At 43.2% G+C, this 24678-nt stretch overlaps 1 protein-coding gene across 1 annotated transcript in view; it reads right to left on the bottom strand.

Moving 5' to 3' along the window:
• Positions 1–6928: 6928 nt before the first annotated feature.
• The window catches only part of MED27 (mediator complex subunit 27), a 144062-nt gene continuing 126312 nt past the window's right edge, over positions 6929–24678 (bottom strand). The window contains exons 6-8 of the mRNA XM_019540833.1: positions 20293–20334; positions 10062–10139; positions 6929–7536 (exon numbers count right to left, since the gene is read on the bottom strand). Coding sequence (XP_019396378.1) covers positions 7402–7536; positions 10062–10139; positions 20293–20334 — 255 coding nt within the window. The 3' untranslated portion in view covers positions 6929–7401. The remainder of the gene's footprint in view (positions 7537–10061; positions 10140–20292; positions 20335–24678) is intronic.

The following is a 24678-nucleotide window of genomic DNA, read 5'->3' on the forward strand; positions in this document are numbered from 1 at the left end:
CACCAGGTCATCACCCGTGGCCAGCACCAGGTCCAACAAGGCGTCCCCCCTGGTGGGGCGGTGCACCTCCTGGGTTAGATGGAGGTCCTGCATTCGGGCTAGGAACCTACGTGAGCAGTCAGACCTGGCTGACTGCTCTTGCCAGCAGATATCTGGAAAGTTCAAGCCCCTCATGATGACCACAGCCTTTGACCTAACTACCTCCATGAGCTGACTGAAGAATTCCTGGTCTAGCTCTTCCCCGTGGTTGGGAGGTCTGTAGTCGACCCCACTGTTAAGTCTCTTTCCCCTCAACGGCCTTGTATCCTAACCCAGAGCACTTCCATGTGCCCCTCCTCTGACTCTGTGCTACCTGGGGAGGATGTGTATTCCTCCTTGATGGACAGCACCACGCCCCGCCTTTCCTCCCTGTCCTGTCCCTCCTGTACAGCCGATAGCCCTCGGTACTCACCGCCCAGTCATGCGTTGGGTCCCACCATGTCTCAGTGAGCCCCACCGTGCCCGGGTTGGTGTCAGCTAGCAGGAGGGGAAGTTCCTCCTGCTCGTTTCCCTTACTATAAGCGTTTGTGTAGGGGCATTTGAGGCCTCCTGTGAATGTGTGCACTGGTCCCCTTATCTCAGCATTGCCCGGGCCCCTGTTGCTTGCCTGGGTATATGTTCTGTTCATTGGCCTAGGCTGGGCTATACTTGTGGGTGCTGCTTGGTTTAGTGGTCCAAGGCTTCCTGTGCCCTCATCTTCCCCTTCCCCCAACGAGCTTAGTTTAAAGCCCGCTGGAGGAGATCTGCCAGCCTAGAAGAGAACACACCCTTACCTTTAGGGGAAAGGTGGAGCCCATCCCACCCAAGCATGTCTCTTGTCACGATGTGCCGCTCATTGTCGAGGAAACCAAAGCCCGCCTTGAGACACCATTCCTGAAGCTACCAGCTGGTCTCTGCGGTGCACGTCTCATGCTGTCTACCACGTCTGCTCACTGCAGGACAGAAGAGAAAACCACCTGTGTGCCCATCTCCTTCAGCACGCCCCCCAGAGTGTGGTAGTCTGCCATCAGGTGATCAGGGCTTCTCCTGGCCACATCATTAGTACCCACACGGATTAGGACCATGGGGTAGTAATCGGTGGGCTGGATCACGGCCTGGATCAGCCCCGTCACATCATGAATCCTTGCTCCGGGTAGGCAGTAGACCTCGCGTGTCGAGGGGTCCTGGTGACAGATGGGGCCCGCTGTACCTCTCAGGATGGAGTCACCTATGACGATCACGCAACGCTTTCTCCTCCGGGACTGCTTATCTCCTTCCTCCTGTTCAGAGCGTGGAGAGTGTGGAGTTGCCTCCTCTCCCTCCTCCTCCAGTGTGGCCAGGGCCTCGTACCTGTTCTCCAGCCGGAGCGGAGGAGCTGGTGCTGCTGTGTTACGGGCAGCCCTGGATCTGGAGGTGGCCGTCTGCCACTCTGCAGTGGAAGGCACATCCCAGGGTGTTTCTCCCTTGGGTGTGTGGCCCTGCAGGGAAAGGAAATAGCCACCAATTTCTTCCTCCACCTCCTGATTCCCCTCAGCCTGCTAACCTCCTCCTGGAGCTCCCTCACCTGCACCTCCAGGGCCCTAAGGCGGGCGCCTGCAAATCAGGTGTGGGGGTCCCCAATCTCTGCCCCCCCAGGCCTTGCTGGGCAACCCCTGCAGGCCAGGGGGTGAGGGGACGCCAGTTCCCCCACGGGCTCTGTCTGGGCAGAGGCCTCAGACAAGCCCCAGGTAGGCTGCGCCCCCGGGCAGGGGTCCTGGCAGCCCTCCACGTCGACACCATCATAGGAGTTGCTGCTTGTTTTTTGTTTAGTGCAGTGCCTTCACCCTGCCCTAGCAGGAGTCTCCCTCCTGGCCCTTCCTGCTCGCCCACCAGCGCGAACACCGATTCAAATGCCGGCACGCTCTTACAGAGTGTTTGGGCGGCGCGGCTCCCTACTGGCTCAGCTAAGAGGGATCCGGGGGGCTTCCCCTCTGGATCCAGCTCAGCTGCATCCACTCCCTGTGCCCACTTACCTTAGGGGGATCAGCTGCTGCTGCCCCCACTGCTGGCTCTGCTGCTGCTGCGTCCGCCTCCGCCTCGGGTCTGGTAAGGGGGCAATGTTCTTCCATCTCCTTTCTGGCAGCTTTGTGAATATTCAAAACCTTTTCTCCAAGCTAAACATATTTGGCTCCCTCAAACCTTTCCCCATACAGTTTCTATTCCAACTCCCTCATCACCTTTGCTGCTTGCCTATGGAGGCTCTCCAATTTCTCCTAGATCACTGCTTGCCTTTCACAACCCGGAGCGTGTTTGCAAAGCCAACAATGGTGAGAGGTGGGAGTTGGGGGAGTGACATATGCATCTCTTAGCTTGCACATTTTATATGGAAATTCATAAGATGGTTACTCAGTGCCATTTTTAGAGCGTGTTCGGCTGGTTTGAACTGCATCTTAAGTAACAACAACAGAAGAAATCTAAGGGCTCACGTGTCCAATAATCTGAGCGGTTTCCATTTGTAGAGAATCATCTGCTGTCTGGGATATTTTTGGATATTACCAAAATACTGGGGTCTATTTAAGAGTGCACAGGGAGGGAAAATGCATGATGCAAGGGCTAGTGACGAAAATAAATTACATTTTTTCTATGATCCCAACTGCAACACTTTGGCGCCAGCCCCTCCACGTTATGTGATTGGCAAAGTTTGTAAGAAAATGTTGCACTCAAAAACTTTGTCAAGTAAATGCTCATCGTTATCTGTATTTGATACTCCTGAGCAATAGAAAAAGCAGTTCAACTCATTCTTGCACAAAGAGATGTGCTTTAATTGGCTCCTTACCTTCAGCTGTTTTGAAATGCACCATCAACATCACATTCTAAGATGCTGTGAAATTTTTCAAATAACAGCTCTCAATTTGAGCCTCAAACTCTTCATTAAGGATCCCTGTGGCTGATTTTGAAACACCGCTGGCAGGTTCCCTCGCCCCTCCTGCGCAGTTCTGTAGAGCAAGAACCTGTAAGCTTAAATGGCATTTTCCTGAAAAGGGGACATGAAAAGGGTAGAGATGCCTCAGACTCATGTCTGCAAAGGCAGTGGCAGAATCAAAGAGTCCCAGATAGAGCATGTGAAATGGTTGGATGCGATAAGGCACACTACACCTCTGTGCTGCCCTTCATCTTCTTTTCACAGGCAAGTCAGTGACTAAGCCTGTTGCTTTGGGGTGGGTGACGTCTTTGGAGCAGAGAAGTGAGAACAGCAAGGAACACTCACGCTTTCCAGACCCTTGCCCAAAATGTCTGGGTAGGAGTAATCCTGATTTTCTCTCAGTCAGGTGAAAGTACAAGATCTGTCAGCCCTACCTGTAGCTTATAAATGTTTCATTAGTTATTATTTTAACAGGTATCAGGAGGGCATGAGCTTTCTGCTTACCCAAGAGATTCGTTTAAGAAAAAATGTTAGGGAAAAGAAATATTAAAAACTCCATAAGAAGGTAAAACAACAATACAAAAAAAGGGAAGAAAACTAAGAGGCTTTGGTTAGAAAATTAAAGTTGTTTGCCATGGCTTGATGGCTTAATCAGTCGATCAATATTGTTCACAGGGCAGGCAGGGAAGGAGCTGCAAGTTGTGATGAAAAATGCATGAAGGGACAAGGGAGACCTGGGAGTAGAAAATTAAAAAGTCAGCCTGTTACATTTGTCCAATATTGGCAGAAAAATTAAAGTGGTTTGGGGGGGTGTGTGTTGGGAGGGGAGCTGGCTGCAATACAGGACTGCATATCTGCTAAGGGTTCCCTTTGCGAGAGAAACTTTCATATTAATTAAGTTGCTTTCTTAGAGGAAAGATGGATTTTGTAACCTTTAGCACTTACAAGCTACACAGGAATGAGGTGGGGGGGAGGGAGGGGCTTGCACACAAAAAAGAAGGAGGAGGTTTCTTCACATCAGGGATCCTCTGCAAGGTGAATCTGCAGAGGATAAGTAATAATGAGGTAACAATACGCAGGGTAGGGCAATGCATTTTTTTTGTAGCACGAACAGACTGTACGTCTGAACAGAAAAATAACTCTGATTCCTCCCGTGCATTCTCTCTCAACCCACGAAGGGGAAGCCAATGGTTTCTAGTGTTATTTGATGGCAGTGTTACTTGATGAGACAGACAAATTTGCACGTCTTTCTCCCTCCTGCTGAATTTGGCTACTCACCCTTTCCACAGAGACATTTGCCTTGCTGAAATACAGCGCTGTGAAAAATGGAGTCTTCTTTCCTCCTCAGCATTCAATATTCAGTAGGGGTATGTGCTGCCCATTCCTCAGGAGACACATTCATTAATATCTGCCACAAGGGATTTGAATAGCTTTGTAAAGAAGCTGCAACAATTAACTCATTACACCAAAACCCAAACTTACCTACCCTGCAAGTAAGTCTCATTTCATTGTCAAGTTTTCTCTTCTCAGGACTGAGCCAGGGGAATGGCACTCCCTCTAGAAGGCACAAGTCTAACAGAAGGAGCAAAAGGCTTTTCACCAAGAGAATTTAGGTTTAGTTAAGGTAAGCCTGCAGTTTCCCTACCTTAAAAATTCAAAGCAGTCAACTAATTTCTTCTTCGCTTCGGAAATGCACATGCCAGCGATTAGCAACCAATGATCATCACCAAGCAAACCAAAATTTTAGGATCAAGATCAGATTTAGTTACATCATGTCTATGCTGCTAAAACTTTCAACTTTTTCCACAGCCTCAGTTCATAAGCAATTTAGACACAGTTTTACTTCATTCCCATCCTCACTATATATGTGTGTGTGCGCGCGTGTGTGTGCGCGCGTGTGTGTGTGTGTATATATATATATATATATATATTAGCAGAGGTTAAACAAGACACCATTTGTGCTAGACCTTTTGTGGGTAGCCAAAGATTCTTGCCTGTCTCGGCCTTTTTGGAAGGATTATGCAAACCAAGTTTGGTTTAGGTTTCCATGACCAAGACATTTTTTCTTCTGATCAAGTGCCTGCGATGAAATGTTATGACTCTGCACCAGGCTAGCCAATTATAGGTTCAAAATTTCAAATTCAATTAATACACACGGTGACTGATGTGGTTCTCTACAACTAATTACCTCTTAAGGGCCAATGCATTATTTCATATACGATGTTGCTATGAATGCTGTGGGTTACTTTCTGCCCCATTATTCAAACATAAACAAAGCAGAACATTCGGAGACCTCCAAAGCCTGATGAAAACCATATTGTGACCTTCTTATTAAAAAAGAGATGGAGAAAAAGCTGACAGCATCAGAAAACGAAGCGCTCATTATTCACAGGCTAGGTGGAATGACGGCAGGACCACTTATACGATGCTCGCTCTCATCTGAGATGCACACACTGTCCTGTCCAGTGTGATCTTTGTCCCAAGAACTCCGAAGAGGTCAAGTGCAGCAAGCAAGCAGTCATTTGTGCAATGGGACTGGCTTTCACTAGGTAAAATCAACTGTACTCATCTTGACAAATCCCTGAAGTCTAAAGTTAGTATTTATAATTTGTAGAGAACTAAAAAAAACTTGAAAGGTGAGAAAGCATAACACTAATCACTCCTGTTCATCAACTTCATTGATTAAATGTACATTCATGCATTGCAATCAAACACTGCGGAGGTCTTTAAAAGACACAGCATGTGCATGTCTCCTTTTGAAGAGCCAGTGTCCTCCATCTGAACTAGGCCCGCTTAGAAGCATCCATGTTTGTTTTTATATTAAGAGGAAATCGGCGTTGCAGATGTAGTCCTTCACGTTAGCAATGCGATGCGATCACATTTGATTCAGTACTAAACCGCTGCAGAACAGCACTGGAAACAAGTCACGGCCATTCCAAATTTCAGTTTCCACATCTACCAGCTACTACTGCCTCAGGGAGATTATTTGTAGTCTTCATTCACTGCTATTTGCAGAGTGCTTTAAGTTCTTGGGATAGAACACGTGCAAGTAAAACGCCTTCCTTTACATTGCCACAATGGCAGAAACTCTACCCGAAGATTTTTACTAAAAACAAAAGCTTGAGAAAGAGATTTCTTACCCTTTTAGCCACATGCACCCTTCACGCTGATTGATGGGGCCACAAAAAGGGCTTGCAGCATTATGGCTTGCTTTCAGATCTGATAGAAAAGCCAACTATCCCCACCAGAAAGCCCTTTTCCATCTCTCTCCATACTGGCTTCCAAAGCTGCAATCCTTGTGGATTTTGAAAATCACGAAGGTAAGCAGTTGGGAAGTGCAGCCATGGGGGCAACAGGGATGGTGACATGCAATAACGTTCTCCAGGTAAGTACCCGGAAAGGTACATCCCATTGGGACTGAACCAGAGACCATCAGCCTAGGCTTCTACCAGCTAACCTAAAGGAATAGGTACCTCTCAGCATGGATCAGGGGGACATGCCACCGTTTGCTACAGCAATATAGGGTCTTATTTAAATACAAAAGTTTTAAAATCACAGTGCTGTACATCCATATATCTGTGCTACAAAAACTGTGCTTGAAGCCTCAATTTATTTTGCAACTTTCAATACTAAAACAGGGCAAATGAATTAGAGACTGTCATTGCTCATCACACATTTTCTAACCGCTTAATACATACAGATTTTGCTAACATTTTTCTCATTACATTTTTAGTAAGGGGAAACATCTGCTTCTTCTCTCAAAAAGTACAATCCATCTTCCAAGCTGCTACATGCCTTTGAAATTTCATGTTTATCAACACCATAATCTCTTCCAGAACAAGAGCAGCCCAGATAAGCAGCCTTGCAAGGAACAAAAAAAATCCAAAACAATTCTACCAGCATATATTTTTTAATTTCTCCAGATTAAACATCAAATCAAATGCTCTGATTTGAAAACTTCAGCCAGAATTCAGCATTTGTTAGAAAGTAACAAAGTAAATGACACAGTCTCTTTGAATATAAAGTTTATTTTTGGTTTGTAAAAATAAAGTTCTCTACTACCAAGAAAACTGTAGCAAAACAGACAATTGTACATGGGTCATCTCATCAAAATATCAGTTGCTTTTGAAATGACTACAAGACACGGATCCCAGAAGATAATTTCAGGACAGAAGCTCCAATGCAAAGCACACAGAACCTTACTGTAATGAGAGATCTTCTTCTTTTCCTCTGTGCTTATGTCGAAGACAAACATTTTTTTCATGAGTACCTTGCAGAAAGATGCCCCTTTTGATGGTTAAATGTAGCAATGCATCTTTACTATTCAGTAAGGACTGATTTGCTAAAGGTGGGAATGCGCATGTGGACACTGAGAAATAGAATCCACCAATGACCACCAACACTGTTCAGAGCTTATTCGCAACCAGCTGGGTCCGTAAACCCATTTTCCATCATGCCAGGCCAATGACTCAGCTGTGCTACTATTGCCTGCAGGTGTCATGAAAGGCCTCAAGAGTTCGGAAATCCCTCCAGGTGGGTGGTAGGCCATCCTGCAGAAACTTTCCACAGCGCTGGCATGGAGCCTGGAACAGCTTTATGTAACTTCTTAACCAGGTCTAGAAGAAAAAGCATAGAAAGAAATTAAGGAAACTAGATAGGGATGTTCCTCAGTGTCATCATTCCTGTCAAAACAGTGATACCAAGGACAGAGAATGTTCCTTGGCTTGGAACCAGCAAGATGCACAGTGATTTTATACACACAGGGAGGCATGCAGAAGATCACAAGGGCACCATACAGCCGATTCTCCATTTTATTGGAATCTACTCCCTCAGTCCAAAAAGCAACTTTGTAAATAGAAGTTTATGCCATGAAAAGTATTAGTAGGCAGAAGCTCATCACAGCCTTTGGATAGTCCTCATATTCTGAATGAAATGGCATTGCGTTTGACCATTCACTGATATCTGTGCCCTGGTCATTGACTTGTCTTTGTCTAATATTCATCTGTCACACCTCAGCTGCAAGACATATAGGGCAAAACCTGACCTCTGAAGAGCTGAAGACAGGGGGCTTTTACAACCAAGGGAACTCATTTTCTTTCTAATGCTATTTCAAGATCAATATTCATTGGCCATGAAAATGCTCTAAAAAATTTGTCATTGATTACACAGATGCAAGTGAAAGGGAATATGCTGTGAGGTCAGAAGTAACAAAGAACAGGCTCAACCCTTCCTAAGTAAAGGTCTCATCTTAACTGGGTTGTTCCTATTGTAATACATAAGAATGAGCATTACATAACTCAAGTCCAAGCTCAAGGAGATGTGCAACTCAAAAAACCCAGGCAAGCAGATTCACAGTGTGAAGGATGCACATGAATCTTGTCATTTAAAGTCCTATTGAATTACGTCGATAAGAGAAAATTGTTCTCTGAAGAAGAGGTCAACAGAGCTTATTGAAACAAATCCTTCCATCTTCATCACAGCCTTCTCCATAGCAGCACAACGTCAGGCCGTCAATAACTCTCCTCCAAAAGAACGAGACCGTCTCTGGGTTTAGCAGTAAATATAGAGACAAGGGCAACAGAGCGCTACGGGCAAACTGCTGTTATTTACTTCAGCTCTGGTGAACTTAGTTTGCATGCAAAAAAATCGAAGTTTCTGAGCTATAATATGAAAATAGGTAAATACAGTTAAATTGTGCACTTAAGAAACATCTGTTGAAAGAACAAAGAGAGAGTTCTTCATTCTTGTCAGAAAATTAAGACTTCACTGCATCCTGTCAAACAGATTGTGCATCTGACATGTGAAAGGACTAACATACCGACACACATCATGTGCGTGTGGTCTTATTTTTTTTTCCAAGTTTTCAGCAACATTTTACCCAAACCAGTAAGGCAGGCCCGTGGCTTAGGCAAATGCATTACTTATTTCATTAAAGATTAATTTTTGGGCACTTGTTGCCTGAAACATGGATGGGACCAGTAAGGCCTGCTTCCCCTGTTCAAAGCTCATGTGCAAGATGTGCTTTAAGAGGAACGTCCTACACATGTGCATATTATCTGAGTGGACTTTTTATTAAGTAAACCAATAAATACAGCAGGTAAAGGAGTTTAACTGCTTTCAAATCAGATACCTGATGATAGGAATGCTAAAGAAGTTGCACCTGACCCACTGCTGTTGCTTCATGTGCTCTCCAGGGATGAAAGCAAACCAGCTGCCTTGCATAATTTTGAAAACTGCCCATATTTTAAAGCTTTGTTCGGGACAAGTTAGAAGAAAAGGTGAAGTGAACTATGTGTGCAGCGTGAAAGGGTTTCTCCAACAGAGTGGGGTAGATTAAACACCAGCCACTTGCCAAAATGCATCATGCTTGGAAGACTGCTGAATAAGAAACTACTGTTTTCTTTCACCAAACAGCAGGAGAGTTTGAGCCCATTTTCAGAAACTGAATTCCAAATCTACTCAGATTTAAGCTGGGCTTTTAATGTGTGCATTAAGGTTGAGATTGTTTTCAATAACTGCATCTCAATTTCTTTCTGGCAGATTCTCAAGTGAGGCTGGGCACATACACAAGCCATCCCCTTGGCCTGAGTGATGTTAGTGGTGCATGGTCCCTGAGGAACACAGCGGGAGCATATTGATGTAGCAAGCCCCGTCTCCCAACAGTCCCTCTCCCATCCCCAAATGTACATCCTTTCCCAGGGGGCAAGCTGATGAAAGAGCTGGCTCTTCCGGTTTTATCCCAGCTGTGAGTTCTCACCGGGGAATTTTCAGCTGGTTGGTTACAGCCAGACTCCAACTCCTGCGTGCTGCCTGAGCAGACATTCGTGTTAGTCTTAGAGCTGACCCCCAAGTCAGCTCCACAGATGACAATTAGCAAATAAATGCCAGCATCTACGAGAAGCTACGACTACACATCAAATCCTTTTCAAACACCACCCAACCCAATGTACTGAGAATGGTACCAATTACTTCAAGAGAACCACTTACCTGAGAAAGGCAATTTTTACAATGTTGTTGTAAATAATTAAGTTTAACTCATTTAAATATGGGAAATTGCACTGCTGCCTGAGCTGGCAGTGATGTTCAATTGCCACGTGATGCTGAAGTCTGCCTGTAAGCATTTCCCTTCCAACAGACTTACCATGAAGGATCTGACCACCACATCTGGCATCTGGGGTAGCTGGTAGTGCAATAAGGCAGTGGTTGCATGATCTGTCACCTGTGCCAGGGACAGAAGGGGAAAATCTCTGTTTACTACTTCAGTGTTTCAGATGAAGAAATGTTAGCATAATGTACAAACAGAATTTGGGAACCAAGCAGTCTATATCCTCACCAGTGGCCTCTGAGAAGCTTTTCCAGTCTTATTCTTTTGCTCTCAGTAATGCAAGAGAATTGGTTGAGATTAACATGGCCAGGGACTTGATACACAAGTAAATATAGTATTTTTGCCATTGCATTTTAAAAAGCAATGTAGAGAGGAAACATGATCATGGTAAAGTCAGGGAAAAAGTACGGGATACTGAAAGACTCTGGATCTATTCCCATCTCTGCTGTGACTCAGTGTGTGTTAACTCAATTAACTCTTTAGCCCCTTCAATTATTGGGCACAGCTTCAGAAGGCACGTTTATACCTCTAGAGGAAAGGCATAATAAAAGGTTTTCTATATCCACTATTTTAATATGCAGATTTCTGCAAAAATATTAACTTACTGCGTTATATTTTTAAAAATAGCAGCTACATTAAAGAAAGCTCCTAAACTAGACTTCTACAGTGCAGAAGAGTAGGATACTTCCCTCTTGGATGTGCCTCTGTGAATGGAGCCAGTGTAGCATTAAAATCACTAACGAATTGAAGCATGGCTAAATGCTTCAGAAAAAATGCTTAGTTCTCTCATCTCTATGTGCCTACACTTATTTTTTTTGTCATTCTTCCTAAGTTTTATACACCTTTAAGTCCTGGTAATTAGCTCTGTGAAGGAAAAGATCCTAGTGATTCTGATATCACTCATTGAGAATAAATTATTATCCTTGTTCCTGGGTCAAGGAAATTACTTTCAAGTTTTAATTGCAATAGCAAATTTAAGTGATTCTTGTGTACAAGCTTGTGGAAAAAGAGGTGTTCAACTTCTTAAAAATCAAGTTTTGTGTTTTGGGGTTGTTTTTTTTTAAATAAAGATTCCACTTTTCCACTGGAAGACCTGAGATGTAGTTGAGATACATGACAATGTACCAATACAGTACTGCATGTGAATGGTAAAGTAGAGACTGGCCTTGTAGTTTTAACAATAAAGTTTAAAAACTGCATACACAAGTGTTGCAGTCCCATTTGAAGTTGTTTAGATCAAACCCATATGAATCTAATGCTCTTTCTAATTTCCTCCATGGTCCAGAATCCATTAAAGGGATCCCAGGATGAGAGATTTCTCATAGACAATTTTTAATCCATTGGGCAAAGGCAGAACAAAACCAAAAGACAAGAAGTTACAGCTGAACAAATTCAGACTGGAAGTTAGGTGTAAATTGTCTACAGTGACCCTTGGGAAAACTCACCAAGGCTGTACTACATTCTCCATCATGGAAGCCTTTAAGCCAAGACTGAGGGAACTTTTTAAGAAATATGCTTTGCTTCAGTGATCTCAAACCTTTCCTGAGTAACAATACTGGGCAATAAACACTGCTGGGAACAACAAATTTTCTTCTCCCTGTCAACATCTGTTTTAAATGTTTAATTTCCTGTGACTACAAGCAGCATCAGCCTGTCTCCTGGACAACACATGGTTAAAGTCAAGGGATCACTGCTTCATCCGAACCAGAAGTTATGGGCTTGATGCAAGAATTCCTGGCAAAATTCTCTGGTCTGGAGCATCCAGCAGTAAATCAAGACAGAATCAGCACTATGCATTGTCCTGGCTTTAAAAATCTGTACATCTATGAATACAATCATGAGCAGGATCAAAGGTACCGTAGTTGTATCCTAGTTTGTTTGGGGGTTTTTTAAATACAAGAAAGAGGCAAGCATGTCTCATGACTGCTCTACATTTGAAAGTTAAATCAGATTAAGACCAGGCACAGGTTTAAGAACTTGGGAGCTATTACACAAAAATCCCATATTGTGGACCACACTTGCTCCATAATACAGGGTGCTTTATTACCATCTATAGCTTAATCCATCTTCAAAGTAGGCTATGCTAAAATGAAACAAGCAATCTTATTCTGAAATAAGAGTGTCCACATAACTTTCAGAGCCCACATATCCTCATACAGAATAATACCTTCAAGGAAGGCAGCCCCATTGATTTACGTGTTTATGGATTAAGACACTTTTTAACGTGAAAGGGAATGGAATCTGGCCTTTGGACAGTGAGCAATTTTGGGACAAGAACTGGATGTCTTCCTAGGAGCTTATGTAGTATCCAACCTGATGGGGCTCCATCCCACCTGGGCTTTCATACTCCTCCCACAATATGAATTAGGAATTAAAAAAAAAGAAAGGCAGTCATTCTTGTCATTAAATCTCATGGATTACAGTAACTTCTTAATACCATTTATCCAGCTCGGAACATGATTTTTTTCCCTGCCTTTTAAGACAGTGCTCAGATTTATAAGACACTACCAGACATGTAAAAAAGGAAAGGCAGTTCTGAAGATATTTATGAGTAGCAGTTCCTTTTCTGCTTGGATATCTGCTTCTAACAAATTGTGTTTTTCTCCTGAACAACAAAGTTGTTTTCCCTTGGCATTGAAGATATGGGGAAAAAGTTGCTAGGAAAAAAAAAAAAAAATCACCATTAACAAATTCAAATTGACTGGCCACTTTGGCATAGCTGCACATATGCTGTTCCTATTGTAATGTAAACCTTAATGAGATTCCACAGGGAGATAAAAGCCATCCCAGCACTGCTAGAACACTAATAATGTTTCCTGAACAAAAAGGAGGCAATTCGTACTATAAGCAAGTGCTGATAAAGTGCTTCCAACACAGATCAAAGTGAGTGTCAAACATGAGGAAGAGGAAGAGGAAGAGAGGAAAGAAATACCCTGCAACAGTGGTAACAAACATTGTGATGTTGAATACAGCAAAGAAAAAGAAAAGGAAAAAAAAAAAAATGACAAACCAGCTAGTGGGGAGAAAAAAATTAAAAACACGACAAAATAGATGAAGAGAAAACACGAACTGTCCAAGATTAAAAAGAGAGAGATCGATAAGGAAGGCTTCACTAATGGAAATATCATTTCAAACCACATATGCACCAGCTCATTTTGGGGATGTATTTTTTCTTCCATCCACACTGGAACTGCAGGATAATTTGTGTGCAAGATGACATTTTATGTATTCCAGGCATTTATTTTGCTGCTTTGCTTTGAGACTGTGCCTTGCTGCCTTATCTATCCAAAGATCCTACTCTCCTCCTCTTTCCTTCCACCCCCTTTTTTTGCTTAGGTAAAAAGGGTGTTGACAAGTGAATGCATTGATTAGACAGCTATTGGGCTAAGTTGCAGAATAAATCTTTCAAAGGAAAGCTTACATTTTCAATTAATGCGCTGAAAAATATCTGCAGGTTTTTCCATATAAAATGGAAAGCACTCTATTGTAATTAAAACAAGTCTTACTGATTTAAATAGCTATCATTAAACGAAGCAAGTTCACAAATTGGAGCAAAGACTCACAGCAACAGGAATTCTAGCTGCTATACAAAATTGGCTGATAGAAAGGCTCGTGGCTCCTTTCTTCCAAATAAACTTAAGCTCTATCAGGGTGGAGAACAGATTTTGGGTTAGCAAAACAGGGTGGCGTGTCATATATGAACTCACTCATTTCCCCTCTTGTTGCCACGTATTTATTTTGCTCTCTAGCACCAAGCAATTTTTTGCGTGTTGCTAAATCACTTATAAACATACACTTCCTGCGTCCGTATTTGCATCCTATTCTAAATGGCTGGATATATTCCGAGTCCAAATCAAAGTTCTCTAGGCTTGTGCTGGATCAAACCATTTTAACAAGACTGTGTGTGAACGAAATATTAAATGCGTGTTATTCGTGAAGAACGATCAGGTCCCAGCAAGACTGCAGAGTTTCTGGGTACTTGCCCACTCTAAGAACCTACCTGCTGAGTCCACAATGCTGCTTTGCAGCAGACTAGAAAGGCATGCCCTCCTGAGTTTCTTATCATATCTAACTGCTCAGTTTGCTGGGCTGGTAAGCCTATAAATAGCTTATGAAAACCCCACACAGGGACAAGACACAAAACCTTCACTTTCTGTCTGAATGAACCCACCCCAAATATTTCCTTCCCCACTCAGTGGTGCTGTAAAGGCAATACTGCAAAGCCATTCCCAGGGGTCCCACTCATCAGAAGGTGGCATTGATTCAGTATTGGCAAAATGTTATTTAATCAGCACTTCCAAAGCTGCAAATGGATTTTTTAAAAAAGGATTCTATTATTCATGAGTGGGTAAGGTTAGAAGAGTGCTTCCACCAAAAAGGCAACCCAGTCCAAAACCGAGGGTCTGTTGTGCTGCTTTCCACATGGCCTGCCCAATAATCTCATTTCAAGCTACAGAGTCGGATGGTGCCTCAGAGCAGGGGGTGGCCAACTGTCGGTACATGATCTGCCAGTTTTTGTGTGGGGCATGCGGCAGATCATGGCGCAAGCAGGGAACACAGCAGCAGGTAGGGCAGGGAGCAGAAAGCAGATCAGCAGATGAGACAGGCAGAATAGGACAAAGACCAGAAAGCAGAGCAACAGATTGGGCGGGGGAAGAGGAAAGGGATCAGAGTGGCACCTGGGGCTTACCTTATACAACATGCCTGTTAGAAAGGTTCACTTACTGTCTTAAAGTACTAACAGAGAACGTTAAAAATATAGGTACTCTTCTATTGAATTATACACATTGTTCCTCTGTTCTAGGACCATCTCAGAAGCTCCCATTACAGACAGTCTTCCCCGTCAGAGAGTGATGGGTTTGTGGCTTGAAACATGACAGCTGACATTCAAGAAATGCAACTGGATGTTTTCAATGGCCATAATGTCTACTCCTAAAATTCGTACTAAGTTCTTGGCTTCAGCGGTATCTTGTGGCAATGAGTTCTAGCTGTTAATCATGCATGGCATTAAAAAAGTATCTTTTTACCAGGTTTTAAAATATTGTCTTGTACTGTGGAAAAGACTGAGTGCCTCTTTTACTTGCCAAGATTTCCAAGCTTCTTAAATCTCTCCTCTAAGAAAAGCTTGAGAATCCATGTCACTTAATAAAACAACCTAGGAGCAAAGACTTTAGACATGTCACAGTAAGATGCACAGAGAAGAGATAATGGAATGGTCCCTAAGCTTTCTTGGTCTGTAGTTCAGGTGTGCGAACAGTATACATGAATAGGCTTCAAATGAAACTAACCTTAAAATATTTTGCTTGGAAGAGAGATACACCATTTCCTCCTGGGAGTAAGAACCTGCTGGCTTAAAGCAACTAAGAAGGACTGCCAGCTGATGCCTTCTACAACAGATGTCCGTGAACAAGAGCAAATATAACTAATGACCAAAATTTCTGAATTAACTGCTTCTCCAATACAAAGTAATAGAGTACAGAAACTTTCCTGAAAGATAAGGTTTGGTGCGTGTGTCCCATAACGCATTGAGAATGCCAGAAATATTTAAAACTCATTGTTTTTTCTTATCTGGATTTGGTTACTCAATCATTTTTGCTTAACCAGCCACCTGAATTTTGCCAAGCACTGATCACCTAAAGGAGCAAGCGTCTGGAGCCCAGCTCCTCTCCTTGAGCAGACATTTATCAGTAGCTTGATGTTTGTCATGCGTGCATTCATCCCACATGATGCTCCCCCAGAGATGATTGACAAGAATACATCTTCCTATAGTGTGCACCCTTGTAGTGGCGAAAGTTGTACCTTAAGCTTTACCGGTTGGGGACTGCAAACCTTAGAGTCAAGAACTCAAATGCACAGCAAGAAACACAAACAGCATCACATTCTCTCATGATGTACAACTGGCTGTGTTCCTTCCCCTAAAAAAACTAGCATTTGAGAATTTGGAGGAAGCAAAACCCACTGCCCAAAGACTAAGATGTGATGGCTCAGAGCACTTTGGAGGAAGGGAAGTTTCATCTCATATATTCCAGTTCCCTGCGGTTGTTTTTTTGCTTGACTTGTTTTTACAAGATTTGGTACACTGTATTTTTTAGGCCAATCACTTCCTTACATCATGAACAGCCTGCTGAATAAGATACAGAAGCGAGATTTGCCTTATAAAAAAAATGTACATTACGTTTATATGCTTTATTTCATCATCCGCAATCTCCTCCCACTTCTGGCTATTTTACAGGACCAGACTGGACTTAAAACAGGGAAGTAAAACACCTACCTACCTAGACCTATGTGGAAATGCTGCACTCCTCCCCAAAACAGCAATAATACTTCCCATCAGGCCCTTTGAGTTCTCCTCCCATCAAAACTGGGGAATCAATCATTACTTGAAGGGCAGGGACATGCCTCTTTAAAAACCTGGACCAAGTGCTCAGACTCTTCAATGACAATATAGCAACATCTGGAGCTCAAAAGATACCTGCTCGTGGAAGCTGCAAACCTGTCAAATTCTCACAGGGCTGCAGCATGACTTTCTAGGTTAAGGACCAAAGACCTCTGATCTTCCAGCCAACCCTGTCAAACAAAGCTAAATTTGTCCTGACTTTTGTTTGCAAACGTTGGCTGCGTCAGCAAGCCTTTTCTCGCCTTCTTATTAAACAGGATGCCCAAGTGTGTATAATTTGATGGGGGAGAGCTCCCGGCGGGATGATTACTGTTACAGTGAACAGCCATTTTCTAAGATTCCCTAGAGACCTCATGAACTTCATCCTGGGGTGAATCAGCTTTCAGAGCCATCGAACATAGCAGCAGGGTTAGATTCAAAGAATGGAACTTAAAAATAAAGGAGGTGGTGGAATATCTGAAAGGGCAAAAACAGCCAGTAAAGAAAAGGTTTACACATTTCCATATTTTTCTGACATTTAAACTCTGCAGGTGCAGCAACTATTTTGATCTCTAGCCTCTTTATTTTAACACCTCAGATGTCTTTATCCAATAGTATAAAAGAAGAAATAAGACAGGACGTTCAGAAATATTCACTGTTTAAATGTCGGTGTGAAATCAGAATCCCAGAGCTGAGGGCTGTAGAACATCAAGCTGTTGGGCAGAAGACTGAAAGAAGAAAAGGCAGAGGATGGACCAAGCTTCACAACTCCTTATTCAAAGGGAAGCAGAAGAATAAAAGCTAAAGAGAGTTGCCCTTTTTATTGTGGGGCTACAATGACCTGCATAAGGCTGTAAGCGAACAATTTCATCAATGTACAGACACGCTGGGACCTGCTTAGGTAAGTAATTTTTGTCAGAACAATGCCAAAGTGAAATCATTGCTTCAACAGAACCATATCCTTCAGCTCTCGCTCTTACAACACTAGTCCAAAGTTAAAAAAACAAGTGCAAATGTATCTTTGTCAGAGAACAAAAAAGTGCCATCCCAGTGAGCGTGCTTAATATGCAGAACCACAGAATTTTCTACTACCCACATGGAAATTCTCATTGTATATTTTTAATAGATCCTTACTATATCTGATTTTGTTCTTGGCTCAAAATATAGTGTAAGATCTGACAGTAAGACTTACAAAGTACTTCCTAGTATTTTCCAACAAGTTTTTTCATCCAAGGATCTCACAGTAATTAAGGTGAAGAGATGAGATACAAGTAAGTATGATATCTGTGTTAAAGATGGGGAAACATATCCACAGAGAGGCATATGATTGCCCAAAATAAAGCAGTAAGATAATAAGAAAACTGGGAGTATAGTGCTGGAAGCCTGGATCATGTGTCATGGTCATTAAACTACTAAACAACATTTTTGCCATCATTTATGTTTTTAGCTCATCCCTACTACAGTGACTCTCAACAACAGTGCTGTGGTACCCCGGGGTGCCTTGAGATCCTTTCAAGGATGCCGTGGGATGCCCCAAAATGTTAGCACTATAAGGTGTGCAAACATGATTCACAAGATAAACCCACAGATTTCAAACAGGAATTGGCCACTGCAGGGCCAACAACTACCCAGTTGCAATAGTGGTCACCATGTAGCTTCTTGCCACCTAGGAAATGGACTGAAACCACTGCTTTTTTCACTAATCAATAAGCAGTGGTCAGCAGATTCCTCTTCCATTTACCAATTAGTTACACTTTACGATGTACAGCTGTTATTTCTATCCATTTAACAGCCAACTGCACTCACTAAGGTGACAACCATGAAATATACTGCCTGGCTCCTTTTTTAAAATTACTAAAAGTGTCTAAGTGTATGGACAAATCGCCAAATTACTGGTGGTGGGGGCCTGTGGCACATGCCAGCTGCTCTACCATAACTCCTCGTGTACCTGCCTTCAGTCTGCAGGAAGTGAAAACTAAACTGTAGCTAACAGCCCTTAATGAAACAAGGTGCCCAACTTCTCACTTTCCCCCTGCGACTCTACTCGCTGTAATTTATTTGTCCATATCCCAAAGAAAACATTGTTATTTGTAGCATATTTTTGTCTACAATGTACTAGATGCTTTGAAAACATATAAGGCAGACACAGACACTGGACAAATGAGATTACAACCTAAAGCAGGGGTGGGCAAAATGCGGCCCACCAAGCCATTCTATCTGGCCTGAGGGGCCCCTAAAAAATTTAGAAAATGAATATTTATCTGCCCCTGGTTGCCCATCATGCGGCCCTCAATGGCTTGCCAAAAGTCAGTCAGTGGCCCTCTGCCAGAAATAACTGCCTGTACCTCACTTAAAGGCATTCAAGGTTCTCTGGGTGAATCTGATATCTTTTATTAAACCAACTTAAATAGCTGGAAAAAATTTTTTAGCAAGCTTTCAGGTTTAAAAGATATCAGATTCACCCAAAGAACCTTGTCTGCCTATGTCCTTAGACCAACACGGCAACAACCTACACCCCTAATACAACCTAAAAGCACAGATGGAGAATTTGAAAAGATGTACTTACATACAAACCCTAAACCCACTCCTGGGCAGTAATCACATGAAAGCATTACTGAAAAGGAGGAAGGTCGCTCTGTGCTGCACTACATTCGACTGCATTATTCTCTACCTGAAAGAGCACAGACAATAGTTTTATGGGACTAAGGGACACAAGGGAGGAGAAGGGAAGGAGAGATTCCTTAATTCTTACCAATTGTTTCCTGTCTTGGAAATAAAGGAAGAACTACATCAGTACTCTGTCCTAATGCCACTCCCAAAAACCCGCCCTTTCATCTTCAACTGGTTAATCGCTGAGATTAAACTTCCTCACTTCGGACTGCACAGAGGCCCGGGAGGGAGCTCTGTATCATGGAAACATCTATGCATGGACATGCAATAGTTTTGAACCCTGGTTTTATGCCCTTTAGAGTCCCTGACCCATGTCTGTTACCTGAACTATGGACACAGATAAAAGAAACCAGTATAGTAGCAGGAAGTCTTGAATTTCTTAAACTGCAGCTTGAAGATAAGGAAATTGGATTTTAAAATCCGGTCAATTTGAATTTACAGCATTCTGATAAGAGGTCTTCATAAAGGGAAGTTTTATTTTAGCTGCTTTCAAAAACAGTACAGCCCTGTCTAAAGGTGCCTTAGAAGTCTAAGCAGATCTATATTTTGTGCATCCATTCCCTTCTCACAACACACCTGAGAAATCACTTTTACCCTCAGTAATTTACTCGGTGATAAGCAGGCACAACAGCTACAAGGCTAACATTTTCTTAAGCACCAATGTTACCTAGAAGCCTACAAGACCCATTGATTTATTAAAATCAATTCCTCAATGAATTTTGACTCTACAAAATGTGCAGAATTTGTTATGAAGCATTGTGGAAAAGAAGTGCTAACATATCTTCCTTCAACTATAGCCCAGGGAGGATGCCTTTTATATTTTTATTTTACTTATAAAGTAAGAAAAAGTAAAGCAAACTACTCAGAAAGAATTAAGTTAAAATTCCTAAGGGTAGGACTGACTACGCAAAGATTTCTCAGGCTATAGCAGCAAAGTCCCATATTCTGAGATAACTTTGACCACGCTCAGATAGGGATGAGGAAACATGCCTAAAGTAATTACTAAGTAAGAGAAGCATTTTTCTTTATTTTTTTTACTCAGTCTTCAGTCACTGGAGATAATTTTTCTTGGCAAGGTAAAAACAAAGTTTTAGGATGGCTGACAAATAATGCAAATCTTAATTCTTTTGGAGATGTGTTTCAACACTCAAACTCTGCAAGTCCCAGAACCCTGATTTTCTTCAGAGGCATTAGATAAAAAGAAAATGATGCGAGACTTACCTTCTGAAAGACCTGATAGTTGGATTTAGACCAGATGTCGAGCTGCAGCAAGAAAAAAAAAAAGATGTATTAACATACATGGATTCTTTGGCATGAAAGTCACACAAATGTCTTATTATTAGGCAATTTGTTGCCAAAAACTGGTAACTCCAAATTCAGAAATAAACAGGCAACTTGGAGATATAGCAGCACTGAAAGGTTGTGCCAAGAGGAGAGCATTCATCTCTCCCTTGGGTTTCCTGTGTGCGGCAAACCGGTCTAGCACAGCTCAGGCTCTCAGAATTCCCCACATTGCAGTCTTTTGCTGGACTCTGCTGAGTTAATTCCTCCCAAAACGAATGTGCAAAGCCACTCTGCTGACCTCTTTGAAATCCCACAGTTTCCCTAAAATGCCTAAGGGAAACTGCCAACTAATACTGGCAAAGTGAAGGGCCAGTAGAGATTCCCAGTACTTATTTGTACATATCTTATCATTTAGGTGTCAGCTGCACCTGTGTTGAATATGAAAACCCAACAGCAATTTTAAACTTAGATCTCTTTCTAGACTCCAAGCCAGACCCTCATTTGCATTCTGTCCAGACAGCCATTGGGATTTCCTATTACTAATCTGATGACCTGGCACACACAATTTACATATGTGGCACTATTAATTGCAACAGAAGAGTGTTAGTTTGTAACAACAGAAGTAGTTCGTTTTTACACGTACCAGGCTGAGGAGGTACTCGAATTCTTGGCACTAAAGATTTAACACAAGAAAACCTGTCTTATGTGAAATTCCACTACGAAGGATATACCTTTCATTATCTTTCAGGACTCAGCTACTGACACTTAATATATGAGGAAAGTTAATTAAACAAACTGTGGCACTTCTTATTGAAATAAAGAACCTGGAGTGCATTCATGCAATTAATTTTGATGGGATGAATGAGCCCAGAGATTCCAAGATGTTAGCATACGTCTGTTACTATATAATGCTATAGACTGAAGAGGGTCACTGTTTTAAGCACAAAGGGTGCCCATACACGAGCAGCAAGGTTGCTCCAATGTGCTGTAATTACAGCACGCCAGAGCAGACTCGAGTCTGCTGGAGTGTGGCAATTACCGCACTCCAGCAGCCTCCGGCATCTCATGCATTAGTGTCCCCGCACTTAAAAATGGCAGCAGGGATGCCGTTTTGAAGCATGGGGACACCAATACACAAGATGCTCCAGGTGCTTTAATCAGAGTGGCTCTTGGAATAAAGCACCGCTGCCCCCCCACCAGCATGCGTACAAATGCCCAAAGACCTTGGCCTGCCTAATCCCAACCAACAATCCCCATTAATATCTCTTTAATCATAGTATCATGGTGCTTAGGGTCAGAAGGGACCTAAACAGATCATCAGGTCCAACCCCCTGCCCCAGGCAGGAATGGGTGCTGGGGTCATATTACCCCAGCCAAATATTTGTCCAGCCTCCTCTCGAAGACCCCCAAGGTAGGAGAGAGTACCACCTCATTTGGGAGCCCATTCCAGAGCCTGGCAGCCCCAACTAAAGTAATGTCTCCTGATGTCTAGCCTGAACCTTCTCTCTAACAATTTGTGGCCGTTATTCCTAGTAACCCCAAGGGGTGCTCGGGGGAACAGAGCCTCCCCCCAGTTCTCGCTGGTCCCCCCTGGTGAGTTTGTAAATGGCCACCAGATCCCCTCTCAAGCCCTTTAGCCTCTCTTTGTAGGGCCTGCCCCGCAGCCCCTGGACCATGCAAGCGGCCCTCCTCTGGACCCTCTCAATGCTAGCCACATCTCTCTAGAAGTGCGGCACCCAGAACTGGAGGCAGTACTCCAACTGTGGTCTGACCAGTGCTGCATAGAAGGGAAGGATCACCTCCCTGGACCTGCTTGTGATGCATCTATAGATGTATGACAAGGTGAGGTTATAGCCTTACTCGCACTGGCGGCTCATGTTCATCCTGGAGTCAACAATGACTCCAAGATCCCTTTCTGCCACTGTGTTGACAAGAAGGGTGTCCCCAGCCTATAGGCATGTTGCTGGTTCCTTCTCCCTAGATGCAGCACCTTGCAGTTGTCTGAGTTGAACTCCATCCTATTCTCATCCGCCCACCTCTGTAACCTGTTTAGATCTAGCTGGATTCTGTGCCTCCCCTCCAGCATGCCCACCTCACCCCACAACTTGGTGTCATCAGTGAATTTGGACAGCGTGCTTTCCACACCCACATCCAGATCACTGATGAAGATGTTGAACAGTACAGGCCCCAGGACCAAGCCCTGGGGGACTCCACTGCCCACATCTCTCCAGAATGAAAACGACCCACCCACCACCACTCTCTGGTTGCTACCATCTACCCAATTTGCCACTCATCTGACTGTGTGGGCATCAATGCTGCAGTCACCTAGTTTTTTTTAAGAGAATGTGGTGGGAAACCATGTCAAAGGACTTCTTAAAGTCCAGGAAGATGACACTCACCCCAACACCCTCATCCAGGGACTTTATGACCTGATCATGGAAAGAAACCAGGTTAGTTAGGCAGGACCTGCCCTCAATGATCCCAATCTTTTACTGAAGATACAAAAAATCAAGTAAAAGCATTAAAGGAATTTAGCTGTCTTGGAATGTTAAACATGGTAATAAATGTCCTCTCCAGACCCAGGGAAAAGAAGTTAGTTAGCTGAGATGGGAGTGAGCTGCTGTTATCAAAGTCCAATCCTGTCTGTTGCAATGGGATAGGATGCAATAGGATGCAACAGGGGAGAGAAAAAACCCCAGCAAAGATGGAAGCAGGAGCTCCTCATTATGGTACTTATTCTAACCTGTAACCTCATTGTAGGAGAAACATGGGAACAGCATACGATTTTACCAGCCATACTGAACCACTGCCAATGCCTTCCCGTATTAGGCTATTTAAGATACTTTTTTCTTTTAGCTCTTTTCAGGACATGGCCTCCCAGCAGTGATGCAAACGAATCTTAGCTGCCTATGCTGGAGTCCTACTAATCCGAAAGAGAAAAATAGGGAAGAAAAAAAACGTGGGGAAATGGAAAGGATGGACAAAGGAAGAAGTGACAGCAGACACCCATGTCTCATATTCCAGGTATTGATTAGGAACTGGAAGCCTAGGGTGGCAGAGATATCTGGGTCTGTCTTTCCAGTCCAGACTGATCAGGATCCTACCTTTCAGGATCAAGGCAATGAAGGCCAGGGTTACGCTGTTGCAAAAAGTGATGGTCACAGAAGCTATGATGGTCCATCCAGCCTGCTCATTTATTACTAATGCCATGGTTTCCCCACAAATTATCTTCACAAAGGACACAAAGATGAAGTGAAGAGCAGAATTGCCTATACTGTTTTCTCCATCAATGACACTTTGTTCATTATTTTTTAATTCACCCTGCTTTTGCTCATCAGTCACAAATTTAACACAGTCCGTAGGTGGTAACGGGCCTTTTTATTTGGGCTAATCCAATCCAATTTGTGTACGAGCTTTTGTATAATACAGGTGATCTAGTAGGTATTATTAAAAGCAGTTTTCTCTTGATCACTGTTCTGCTTAATCTTTCCCACCTGTTCTATAGCACACGTGGAGACATTTCCCACTCACTAGGATGGCAGTTTTGTGGGCTCTGAATATACCCACTAAGGGCTCCAGGATCATGTAGGATACAGTGGAGAACAAGAAAAGCATTAGTGTGGGAAACTGAAAATGGTATATTTACCATTCACCATAAAAATATTTTGCACTACAGAAAAGGCCAGACTTGGAAAAAAAAAAATGTTTCCACAAAACTATGCTGTGTTTTGATGTCACTCTTCATTAGTGGATCACTCAAAGCGCTTTACTGCAGCAGGATTGCCCCTTAGTCACATGACTAATTAGGTACTTGCACATTCTCCGGTAGCGCAACACGACTGTCTCGTGCTCCTCAGTGTTTCTACTTGTGCATTTAAAGCCACTCCACCACACAGAGTTTTTAAAAGATAGATCACAGCTCAAATATAAGGTAAGAGTCTGGAATTACTAGGTGACGTTCACCTGGCCATGTTATGGAGGAGGTCAGATTAGATGGTTAAACATGGTACCAGTTTTGCTTGTCATAGTTTCATAGTTTCTAGGGTCGGAAGGGACCTGAGCAGATCATCTAGTCCAACCCCCTGCCATGGCAGGAAAGAGTCCTGGGGCCAAACGACCCGGCAAGGTGTTCATCCAGCCCCCTCTTAAACACCCCCAGGGCAGGGGCCAGCACCACTTCTCTTGGAAGTCGGTCCCAGACCCTAGCCGCCCTGACTGTGAAGTAGCGCCTCCTGATATCTAGCCTAAACCTACCCTCTGCCAGCTTGTGACCGTTATTCCTGGTCACTCCTGGCGGTGCTCGGGGGAACAGTGACTCCCCCA

The sequence above is a fragment of the Crocodylus porosus genome, unplaced genomic scaffold (assembly GCF_001723895.1).
Source record: "Crocodylus porosus isolate Cpor-Errol unplaced genomic scaffold, CroPor_comp1, whole genome shotgun sequence".
Classification (NCBI taxonomy): domain Eukaryota; kingdom Metazoa; phylum Chordata; order Crocodylia; family Crocodylidae; genus Crocodylus; species Crocodylus porosus.